The following is a 13,089-nucleotide window of genomic DNA, read 5'->3' on the forward strand; positions in this document are numbered from 1 at the left end:
GGAAGTGACAGTGTAAAGCAGTCCCATCCTTTTAGCCTGAGCTGACTTCCCAACCCACCTCTTTTTCCCCTCCCTACTCCTTTCCTACCTCTGCTCAACTTGTTTGTTTCATAAGCCTAGATTTTTATCTACCTTTTTTCCAAAGTTGAAATCATCTGGACTTATTTCTAGGGGCTCTTCTACTTGTTCAAAGAAGCGAAAAAAAATCATTAACAAACATAGAGGAAAACAGCTAAGGTACAGCACAGAGGTTCTCAAAGTGTGGTACTTGAAAGAGCAACATCAGCATCACCTGATAATTTCATAGAAATGAACATTGTCTAGCCACCCCAGGCCAATTGAATAAAAAACTCTGAAGGTGGGCACAGCACTCTACATTTTAATACGTCTTCTGGGTGATTTTCATGCACACTGAAGTTTAAGAACCTCTGGGTCTGGAAGAAAAGAAGATGTCTGACAAATGTTTTAGATAAAATGAGGCATCTCATTAAACAGAATCAAGTCTATATTTTTGACACAGAAGAATATCTAAGATATTCTACATAAAGGAAAAAGCAATTGTAAAACCATGGGTATAATTTTGTAAAAAAATTTTGAAAATGTACTTCTACATACAAAAATGTCTAGAAGGTTACATGCTAAACTGTTAACAGTGGCTAACTTAGGAGAGATTTTACTTTTTCTTTATGAATATCTGTATTTTTAAATCTATAAGCATGTATTATTTTATAATTTTAAAAAATGATTAATTTAGACGTCTTCTACTGCTCTCTAGCAAAACTCAAGAGGTAAAAATCAACTCATTCCCCAACAGGCTTCAGTGTCTGGACTAATCAACCTTTGTGATGCTTTAGGGAATTCTAGAGGAAGTGAGGCAGAGATAGTGCTCAGTCCTCCATGACTCAATCAGTGCTTATATGTAAAGCCTCTGTGCCAGGAAATGACAGGCCACAAAGCCTAAGAGATTTCTGCCCTTCTTAAATAGGCCAACTCAAAAAGAGGATGGTGGGGCTCTATGGGAAAACAGAACAGACAAAAACTTAAGGGTTGTCTTGGAAGATGCCAATTTATTTCTAGGAAAATCTTCTTTGTGCAGAAATTATATATTTAAGTGGCCCATTTTTTACCCCCATTCCTGACCTGGCAATCATTCTGCAATTACGTTCACCCTTCTTCAAGCTGGCTCCAAGTATATACAGCATATGGTTGTGGTAGACTAAAAAGGGGCTTGAAAATAAAATAGGTTGGTAGTAAATGATCCAGGGCAAAATAAAAAGAACGTAAAAAAGAGGTGCAGGTATACACACATACCCAAGATCAAGTCAGGTTCTTACAAATATCCTTTACCTTATGATGCATCAAGGGAAAAACCCTGACACTTCCAGGGATTCCTCTCATGCAACCACTCAGTCCTTTCACTTTCTGGCAAGCTTTCCATCAGAAGCACTACATGCATTCATAAAGGATCCCAAAGCACTTTACCTGTATTATAGTCATACATAGAGAAAACTTGGTGTGATTTGTACACATCCACTCCCTCTTCACTGCCCTGCTCATTGTAAGTTTGGCAGAATCAGAATATGGTTGTCTCCTGCAGAACAGGAGTTGCCCCAGAAACCAGAGAAACTTGGTAAGAAAAGCTTTCAGTAACTTTTAATAAGTGGTTCATCCTAGCTAAAGAAAAAACTTTTATCCGGGGTCCTGTACTTTGACCTAGGAAAGTTGATAAAGGTTACTCCAATTTTTTCTATCTACCAAGATAACTCTCTACTTCTGGAACCCTAACTACACCAGAAGACAAGAGATCTTACCAATGTCCCCGATATTTTCATTGCCATATGAAAAGAAATTATTTTTGTGGCTGCAGCCACCTTTTGAAGAGCCCACCAGTCTATGGCTCTGCCACATATTGTGTTTCAATTTAGAAAACTGCAGCACAATGTGATCATGTGGTAGAATGGAGATAAAATCCAGTGCTTGGTTTGCATGACATAAGATAAAGAGTACAGGCACTGGAGTCAGAGTTTGAATTCCACGTCTATATTACATTAGATTTGGGCAGATGATTCTACCTTTCTAAACCTCAGTGTTCTTATCAATGAAGTAGGAAGAAAATGCTACTTTACAGTGTTGTTAAATAATTAAAAGTATTTAAGGGGAGAGCAGGAATCAGAAGTTAGCATTTAATGGGTACAGAATTTCAGTCTGGGATAGTAAAAAAGCTCTAGAGATGGACAGTGGTGATGGTTGTACAACAAAGTGTGGCCAGGTGTGGTGGCTCACGCCCATAATCCCAGCACTTTGGGAGACTGAGGCGGGCAGATCACTTGAGGTCAGGAGTTCGAAACCAGCCTGGCCAACATGGTGAAACTCTGTCTCTAGTAAAAACACAAAAAGTTAGCTGGGTGTGGTGGCGTGTGCCTGTAGTCTCAGCCACTCAGGCGGCTGAGGCAGGAGAATCACTTGAACCTGGGAGGGAGAGGTTGCAGTGAGCCGAGATCATGCCACTGCACTCCAACCTGGGCATCAGAGAGAGATTCCATCTCAAAAAAACAAAAAACAAAAACAAACAAAAAAACAAAAAAACAAAGTGAATGTACTTAATGCCATTGAAATGTACACTCAAAAATGGTTAAAATTTTGTATGTATATTTTAGCACAATTATGTAAGAGTCCTAGCAAAGTGCCTGGCTCTCAGTAGCTACTCAAGAAATGCTAGACCCATTCCTCTTAAAAAAAAGAAAAAAAAAAAAAAAAAAAAGAACCTACAGTAAAATAAAATCATGCTCCTTTCCCTATTTAATTGTGAGAAACTTTGATTCTAAGGCAAAGCCAGCTGGCCCCAATACCAGGTAGTGCCACAGTAAGTGTCTGGGTAGGAAGGAGAAGGAAGTCTGTTCAGTTCCGTTTACCTCCACCCCGTTATGGTGTCTCCCAGAATATCAATCCTCTAGACCCTAACATATTGAAATAAAAAAAAAAGCCGGGACACTTAAACCAGTTTCCAAACCAGACTTCAGGTCATGAGGAAAAAAGTATTCTGAGTGGCAGCTGGCTCCTGGAAGCAGTGGAGAGATAAGAGGCTAGTGCTGAACACCAACTAGATGAGTCTGGATCCTATGCCGGTCCCTGGCATTAAGATGATCTGTATTTCTCGGCCAGTATGGTGGCTCACACCTGTAGTCCCAGCACTTTGGGAGGCCGAGGCGGGCGGATCACGGGGTCAGGAGTTCGAGACCAGCCTGACCAACATGGTGAAACCCCGTCTCCACTAAAAATACAAAAATTAGCAGGGCATGGTGGCGCATGCCTGTAATCCCAGCTACTCAGAAGGCTGAGGCAGGAGAATGGCTTGGACCCGGGAGGCAGAGGCTGTAGTGAGCCAAGATTGCACCACTGCACTTCAGCCTGGGCAACAGAGTGAGACTCTGTCTCAAAAAAAAAAAAAAAAGATGGTCTGTATTTCTCTCAGACGCCTTTGGCTGCATCTAATGGACACAGAGGATCAAAGATTCAAAGACCCTTGGTAAAGGAGGATTAAAAATGCACTTGTCTGCAGTTCAGGGAAAACAATGAATGATTATGTGTTGTAAGTCATAAAACAGAGAAGGGGAAAAATAGATGACCTATCTCTAGGCATATCAGGACACTGTTTCTGATGGGCAGGCTTAATTAAATCTTAATGCAATATTCAGAGATGATCATCAACACCTCACAATTTTAGCTCAAGGAGAATGAAATGCTTGGGGTACCAACACCCAATCAATTCCAAACAATACTTACTTTAGGGTCTGAGCTCTTGAACTTCAACCTTTCCACCAATTCGATCATAGCAGCCTTCAGTCCACCTGAGTCTTTGCTCTATAAGAAAGAAAAGTGAGGGGTCACTAGACAGCATTTTGTTGCTCTCTCAAACACAAACAGCATTTTGGAAGACAATGAAATAGTAAGCAATTTTTTCTTAGCAGCCAAGAGAGCTAAACAACTAAGGAGAGGTGCATTGCCCCTCTTTCCCTTCTCTATGGACAAAGAGTGTCAGGACATAAATTACCCAGTGACTGGCACAACTATATGAAATGAAAATTAAATACAATTTGTATAGGCTGACTCATTTGTATAGGCTGCTTCATCTCAGGCTCAACTGTGCTGGTGTTCACTGCAGCTCTACAAAAGACAGTTCCATACAAGATGTCTATTTTACAGACTAGTAATTTTTATTTTGAACCTTTATGCATCAGCTATAGAAGTATGCAATATTAAATATACTTATAAAAATTAAAACAAAGAAAATAGTCTGAAATTTAATTATGAATGGAACTGTAGTGTGCTGATTAAGAATACAGGTTTTTTAACTGGGTGTGGTAGCTTGCACCTGTAATTTCAGCTACTCAGGAGGCTGAGGCAGGAGCATTGCTTGAGGCCAAGAGTTCAAGACCAAGAAAAACCATAAAACTCACAGGTTTTTGAGTCAGACATATACAGTTCCAATTTTGGATTTGCCATTAACTAGTTGATTAATTTCAGGCAAATTACTAAATGTCTCAAAACCTTCTCCCCCTTCTATAAAATAGTGATAATAAACTGGGCTATTTTGGGGCCTAACTGAAAGTGTTTTAAAAGATATTAGCACAGTATGTGGCACACAGTGAGTGCTCAAAAATTTCATATGCTATTACTATTATTACAGTATAATGATTTAGAATAGCACAGTTCAATAAAAGACTAATGTGAGCCCCAAATGCAAGCGTATGTATATAATTTTATAATTGCCACAATTAAAAAGTAAAATTGATTTTGATATATTTTACTTAACTCAGTATATTCAAAATATCATTACAACATGTAATTTCAATATGAGATTTCTTTTTCATGCTAGGTCTTTGAAATCTAGTATTTCACAATTACAGCCTAATCAATTTAAACCAGCCACATTACAAGTGCTCCAAAGCCACATGTGACTAGTGACTACTATATTGGTCAGTACAGATTTAGAGCACAGACTAGAGCTGTATGACCTTAGGCAAGTTACTTAGCCTCTCTCTGTCTCAATTTCTTTATCTGTAAAATAGAGCCAATAACTGTCTATTTCACAGGACTGTAGTAAGATCAAATTAGTTAATGTATGTCAAGGTACTCAGAACAGAGCCTGGCACATGGTAAATAAAAAAGGAAGTATGAAACAGTTTTATTACTATCTGTCTCCCTCGTGATATTTTCAGTTCCTTAAGGGTAAGAACTGTATTTTTTTATATCCCTGTATCTCTTATGCCTAGCATCTAGATGTTGTAAAAAGTCTGAACAAATCAATAAATGAACATAAAATCTCAAGACATGAATGCCATAATAATAATACATTATATTATATATAGGACAATCTAAAATCACAGGAATTCATTTATTTTCTTATCTCAACAACTCTATCAGATAGGTAGGAACATTCATTTTACCAATGAGGGAAAGGAAGCACAAAGAGGTAAAATCACTGTCATTTCTATGGGGTAGGGACAACAAAGAAGTACAAGAATAAACAGATACTGCAAATATCTCTTACTCAAAATTGGCCTCTGGATCCATGATAACATATCTTCCAAATTTACAGAACTGAACTAATTTCAATTCCTCTAAAATAGGAAATACCTAATAAGATTCCACTATATAAATTAAAATATACTAAAGGGTCAATTTTCCCCCCTCTGACCTCTCTTGCCTCTCAAGTCTACACAGTAAACATCAGACACAACATGACTACAACCAATATCTACTTTAGATGTGTTCTCCAAACACAGCTTAGATCACATTTCCATTTTAGCAAAGGTTCTAAATTTTAATAAGTTCTATTTTTTAAAATGATGGTTTACAACTCCCCTATATCCTCCACTAATTTTAGTCTTTAATCTCTGTGGTCTCATAGCAGACAACTGACAAAAGGAACTTAGAGGTCATATACCAGGAAGCAGGTGAGACCTGAAGTGCCTAAGAAAGGGTTAAGTTGCCAGAAACAATCCTGCTTTTACGAGATGATCAGACAATAAAGCCTGTCTGGTGATATCATTCCTCTAACCTGCTTCTCATTGGCTGAACAAGCAGGTCACTTGTCCCTGGAAAGCTCTCTTCCCCCACATCCCAGCTGCCAGCGCCCATTTTAAGCTGTTCGGCAAGAGCTCTGATATATTATGACTTTCCCCCTGGCTCTAGAGAACAGAAAGGAATACACCAAACTGTGCCTTAAAACGTTCAGAAAAGAATAAAACGACAACGAAGGAATCCCTAAGGAGCAGACAGCCTGTCTGCAAGCAGATGTGCCTCGTGTGGATGGATAAGGGAACCCTTAGCCTTCTTTCATAAAAATTCAGTGTGTCAGCAGAATCCTTCCTACTTGTCACAAAGCATCAGCAGCATCGCCTAACCAGGGAAGAGACAGAGGAGAGGCAACTTAAGAGAGCCTCCCTTCAGGAAACTCACCTGTTCCACCTCCCCATCCCACTCTCTGTGAATTATTCACCAAGATTAACTGGGCTCTATGATGAGCCTGCTATACTCAGTCTCTAAATCAGTGGTGAAGAAAACCTTTCCCAAAGGCTTTTTAAAAAATCTATAAAATAAGCAGTTGGTCAGAAGGGAGAGACTCCTCGGGGCAGACCTGACCCTGACAGCTGCAGAGCTGGGGCAAGAGTCCAGATGGAGGACTCTGGCCCCAATCCACTCCCACCACTTTCCCCACATTCCAGTCCCTTCCTGCACCCCAAGGGGCCTTGTGCACAGGTGTTCAAGCTAGCATGTCCAAGCTGAGAATACCCCTCTTGGTCACCCATGATACACATGTGGGACCTAGGGATACATGTATCAGAAACTGGTCCATCTTCAGGTAGATGGACTTAGGAAGAGGCTCTGCAGGCCCTGGAAGCAAGCTCAGGACATTTTACCAGGTAATTCTTGGGTAGCTAGGTACTTGAAGAGTGGTACGGAATGGGACAGGCATGGCTACAGGAGGGGTCTTCAAAAGCATGGGACATAGCCCAGCTACTCGGGAGGCTGAGGCAGAAGAATCGCTTGAACCTGGGAGGCAGAGGCTACAGTGAGCCAAGATCACTCCACTGCACTCCAGCCTGGGTGACAGAGTGAGACTGCATCTCAAGGAAAAAAAAAAAAGTATGGGACATAGGTCAGGATAGGTCAGGGGCATGGGGTTGTTTGGGTCTAAGGGTGGTGGTATCTGAGTCTGAGTATCCCCAAACCATAGAATAGTACCATGTTTCGGTTAATTATTTGTTTGTTGAGGACAGCCATTAGTCAAAAGATAGCCAGACAGGAGATTATATCCTCATTTGTTCCCTAGCTAGGGAACTAGTGAACAGAAAAGATAGTGGAACAGAACAGCTGCCTCTGAAACCTGAGTTCTAATTGAGAAGTGAACCAGGATAGTAAGAAAATGCAGCCTAATTCTAACCTTGTAGACATTTGGTTCCATTTTTAGAAATGACTGTCAATCCTGGGGGCACATACCATGACTAGCAAAGTGGTAAGATTCTCCTGCTATCTGTACTTCTCCACCTCCATCCCACCCAATGCATTCCAAGAACACAGGAGTTCAATGTGAGCATATCTTGTTTATGTACCTTGTTCCTCCCCTAAGAAGGTGTAGAATAAAAAGAGACAAGTGCTACGTTGTAACACCCACCACTCAGAATTTGATTAATCTGTAGAAGCGTAGGACGCTTCACAGAAGCCATCTCCTAGGGATGAGTCATAATAAAACCAAAGGACAAAATGCTGTACATGTGAAGGTATTCTTTAGTCTCCAAAGCACTTTCATATGCTCTTTCATTGGCATTTCACTAAAAAGCAGTGTATTCTCACTTTACAGATGAGAAAAATGGCTGGTGAAAATCAAACGAACCCAAAGCTCAGAGCGCTTATACTCTTTCACTGGCATTTCACAATAATACAATAACTAAAAGGCAGTGTATTCTCCTTCACAATGGACAAAAATGGCATTGTGGATGTCAAACAATGTCCCCAAAATCACAGAGCTGGTCAGTGACAAAACCAAGATCAGAAAGATCTAAATGAAAAAGATTTATAACATATACATTGGTATCAAGAATACAGAAAAAACACATAAGGAATTTCTATACATCAGTAAGAAAAGGCCAAATAAACCCAAAAGAAATCTCCAAAAAAAATGAACAGATAAAACAAGACCCTGTCTTAAAAAAAAATAGAAATGTGAAATGCAAACACATCAAAACATGCAAAAGATGCTCAACCTCACTCATGATTAAAATATAATTTCTTACCCATCAGCCTGAAATAAATTTTAATCTCATAACAGCAAGTGTTAGGCCCTGGGGAAATTGGTGACTTCCATATGTTGTTGATGGATATATAAAATAACTGCCACTCTGAAATCACATGCCTACCAATCCACTTCTCCTTTCCTCTTGAGGAAGACTAGCATCTGTGTCGAGGATGCATGTACAAAGTATTTATTGCAGGACTGTTTGTAATACTAAAAATCTGTAAACACCCCAAGGATTCATAAATAGTGGGTGGCTAAATAAATCATGGAATTAACACACTGTGGAATATGACATAGCAAATAAAAAGAATGAGGTAGGTTGTAAGTACCTGGATACAAGGCATGACATATTGTTGAATTTTTTTTTAAAAAAAAACTTGCAAAATGGTACATGTAATAAATATATTTTTTTAAAAAATTATTACTTTCTATGAGTGATATAGGTATGTAGAATATTAGAAAAGCAACTATTGCTGGGACTGGTACTTAGGATAGAAGGATTTTAGAGTTAAATATAGTCCTATTAATTGCATAATTAAGATATAGCAGACTAAAAAACAAACAAACAAAAAAAGGCAGGCAGTAAGGCAGGGAGAGAGGCAGAAGTTGACCAAGAGGGCCAAGGTCTCCTGCTTCCAGTGCTTCTTCCTATGAGTTTGCCTAAATGTAAATACTGGGGCCTTTTCCTTTGACACTGCAAACATATGGACCAGCAGATTCAAGAGAAGGTTCTTTACTTGATATTCATGTATGGATTTCAGGGGGTCTGAAATCCTCAAAACGATATAAAATTTGGGCTGTACATGACATTAGCTTTTCTCACATCCTCAAAAACAATTAACATTCCAAATGTAAAGAGCATTGCACAAAGAGAAAGGAGACCCAGGTTTTACTACTAGCACTGCCAGCAACTGCTTGTGTGGGCTTGGAAAAGTCATTTTAGATCCCTGGGTTTCTGTTTTTCCAACTGTAAATGAGGAAGATGGACCAGATCAAAAGCTATATATCCACAGCCTGAGGCCTACAGAACTATTTTCTTTGGCTTTTAGAGTGTTGTCCCACACATCCACTAAGAGTTTTAAGTTAGTTGCTAGCATTTAAAAATTAGGACATATGACATAAAAATAAAGATTTCTAGCTTCTTTTGTAAATTCAAAGGGTATGACTGTAATGGGCTCCCATTCCCATACAGCAGAAATTGGCTGAAGCTGAGTAGCAACTACTCACTTTAGGCAAAGCAAGCTCTCTCAACTTTGCCAGTTACCTTGGCTTGCTTCTCTTGTTTACATTACCTTTCTGGTAGATATCTGAAGTTGCTATCCCTGGAAGCAATTCTAAAAGTTTTCTACCTCTAAGCTTCCTTGTGTTTGAACACCATGAAAATTGGGGTGCCTTTCTTCAAAGGAGTACATATTACCTGATACATTCATATCCATCCACCCCAAAACACAGAAATAACATTTCATACTAATGGAAACATGCCTTAAAAATGGGTAAAGGGTAGAAGCAAAAGTAGAATATGGCAGGTAGCAGTGGCATCAGAATAGGAAGAAGAATTCCTTGACAAGTGGTCTCTGCACTTTCATGGAAGTCAGTCTAGTCTAATGCCAATAACCAGCTAGGCACCCAAAAGAAAAGTCACGTGTCAGCAAAAATGTAAATATAAGCCACATAAATATCCTAAACTGGCTCCTGAATATTGAATTCTATTATTACAAAGAATCAATCAGAAGATGTTGAGTTCAGAAAGAATACTAGCTATCTGTGTTGGGGTGTTTTCCTCCCTATTCCATTGGCTTGTGTTGATATCATTCTTCTAAAACAAAACAAAACAAAACAAAACAAAATCAACCCAACTTAGTCATTTTACCAGAAGGTCTTGTCTGGGAGAAATCGTGGAAAAGGATCAGAAGATGGAATACAGAAGTCCTCCTTGGTCAGGCGCAGTGACTCATACCTGTAATCCCAGCACTTTGGGAGGCCAAAGCGGGTGGATCATTTGAGGCCAGGAGTTCGAGACCAGCCTGGCCAAGATGGAGAAACCCTATCTCTACTAAAAATACAAAAATAAGCTGGGCACGGTAGTGCATGCCTGTATTCCCAGCTACCTGGGTGGCTGAGACATGAGAATCACCTGAACCCAGGAGGTGGAGGTTGCAGTGGGCGGAAATCAACTGCAATCTATCCTGAGCAACAGAGTGAGACACTGTCTAAGAGAATGGGGAGGGGAGGGAGGGGGGAGAGGAGAAGGGGGGAGGAGCGGGGAGAGGGGAGGGGGAGGGGAGAAGAAGTCCTCCTAAGGAATCAAATCAGAAAGCAAAGTTTTGTCAAAAGGAAATGAAATTAAATTTTAGTATCACCATCCCATGTACGAAAATTTTTACCATCTCCTTTATATTACTTCATTTTCTAACTCCAAACCCACTCCTACACTAAGCCATCACTTTTAGTTGTCAGACTCAAAGTCATTCTTGGGTCTGAAAAAAAATCCATCAGCAAGTCTTTTTAGGCCTAACTCTAAAATATATGCCATATCCAGTTGGCATGTATTCTTCACTATCGTATTGTCCACTATTCCCAACCTAGTACAAGCAGCAATACTGCTCCCACTCTTGCTACCCAACAGCCCATTCTCCACATAGGAACCAAAGAGAAGTTTTAAGAGTATAAATCAGATCATTTACTCTCTTACTTAAACAGTCTATGACTACTTAGAATAAAACCCAAAATCCTTACCACAGCCTACTTGGTAATCTGACCTCATCTACTAGTCAACCCCTACCCCACCCCTACTGATTATACTCCAGCCATTCATTTTATCCCCTTAGTAAACTTGTTCTATCTCAGGGCTTTTACACTTGCTGTTCCCTTCAGTTGAACCACAATGCTCCTAGAGCTTCTCATCACTGGCTCTAACTACACCCAGGTCAGTAGTTCAAAAAGTCCTCAGATCCTTAAAAAGCTTCCCTCTTATTCCCACATCCCAGTCACTCCCTATCTCCTTCCCCAGTTTGTTTATTCATAGTACTTATCATTATTTAAAATATCACTTATTATTTAACTTCCTTACTGTCTGTTTTGCCCAAAGATTATAAATTCCATGACTTAGAGTTGCTTCTTGTTGGTTCCCTACTGGCCAAAATACTCCACCTGGCAAATTTTAAGCCTTCAATAAACATATGTTGAATGAATAAATAGATCAAAAGAAAAAAACATGCCACTAACTTCAAATAATATATAAAATTATCTCAAGAAATACTATACCTCAAAGAATTGTGGTAAACATTAAATGAAAGAATATGCAGAAAGTTTAGAGAAGCGGTACAAGCTAAGTTCTCAATAAATGTTAGTTATAATTTCTGTTGTTATTATTAATTAAATAACAATACATTGAGTGACTACTAAGTATCAGGTATTGACCTACAGAAGTGCTGAATAGAACAAAATTTAAAAAAGCTGTTACTAATTAAAATTATATATAATATATAGAAAGAAGAACAAAGAGAAGGGGAAAATAGTTTTAGGATATTCAGAAAGTATTCATCTATTAAATGCCTTCATACAGAAAATAAACATAAGGATAACGTGTCAGTACAACTTAGATGAAATATGAGAGGGAGTAATCAAATTTGTAGAGGCAAAATGGAATGGTGGAAAGAATATGTACTTTGTCAGGCCTGGATTCAAATCCCAGTCCTTACAGTTGCTAGCTAAGTAACTGTCAGCAAAACTTAACCTCTTTTGAGTGTTCTCATATATAAAATGGAAAACATAACAACATAGCTTATCGTGGAATTTTATTAAGGATCAAATGAAACCATATATGAAAAGGACCTGGCCACAAACCACTCAACAAATGACAGCTATTTGTTATTTTTCTCATATCTCTGGAAATTCAAACAAAATTCAACAACAGACAAAATTCAACAACAGTCTCAAAACAACAGTCTCAAATTCAACAACAGACAAAAACAGTCTCAAAAATTCAACAACAGACAAAAGTTTCTAGATTCTCTTGGTTTTATAACCTCGGCCAAAGATTAGCATTTTCATTATTCATACACATGAAGTCAGAGTCTACCAATCAACACAGGTTAGAGCCTGCCAGGGTTCACACACACACTCAAAACTCACAGAGGAAAATAGTAGGGGTGCCTATATAAACTTAACCTTACATCTCTCCCCATGACTGCCTACTAGAAAGAAAATGAAGGCTATTTTCCAACCAGAAAGTAGAGAGTATATTGTCCCCACCTCCCCTCTGCTTCTATAAAAACTTCCCACAGTTCGGAATGTAAAACAGAATCTAAAGAGGACAACCAGCAAGACTTGTCAACCTAAATTAGACCTACCAGCTGTGTTTTGGTTAGCTAGTGCATAAGGCACCAGCAGGACACTGAAATATACAGAAGCCTCTTCTCCAAAGACAAGTTTTTCTCCAGCCTATCTACCCACCAGATTAGGGCAGGCAGAAGGAACAGAAGGAGAGGGGGATGAACAGTTTGCACCCAAGAAACTTGGTGTCCAGAACTTCTACTGCTGCCAGACTAACTTGTCTGGAAAGGAACTCAGAATAGAACCTTAGATGGCTTTATAACAGTAATAAGAATAAGAGCAACCCATTGCTGAGGGCTTATGATATTCCAGGCACTGTGCTAAACTCTTTACATCTATGATCCTGTTTGTTTCTCATCATAACTCAATAAGGAGAAACAATTACTTAGCTCATGTTACAGAAGAAGAAACCAAGACTCAGAGGCTGAGTGAATTACTCAACATTATACAGTTAG

General features: G+C 39.1%; 1 protein-coding gene across 2 annotated transcripts in view; it reads right to left on the reverse strand.

The window, feature by feature from the left end:
• Positions 1-13,089, reverse strand: part of TRIM44 (tripartite motif containing 44) — a 162,898-nt gene that overhangs the window by 136,521 nt on the left and 13,288 nt on the right. For both annotated transcript variants that reach the window (XM_054523782.2, NM_001132729.2), the window contains 1 exon segment: positions 3,784-3,861. In XM_054523782.2, coding sequence (XP_054379757.1) covers positions 3,784-3,861 — 78 coding nt within the window.

This window comes from Pongo abelii, chromosome 9, assembly GCF_028885655.2.
Source record: "Pongo abelii isolate AG06213 chromosome 9, NHGRI_mPonAbe1-v2.0_pri, whole genome shotgun sequence".
NCBI classification, from domain to species: Eukaryota; Metazoa; Chordata; class Mammalia; order Primates; family Hominidae; genus Pongo; species Pongo abelii.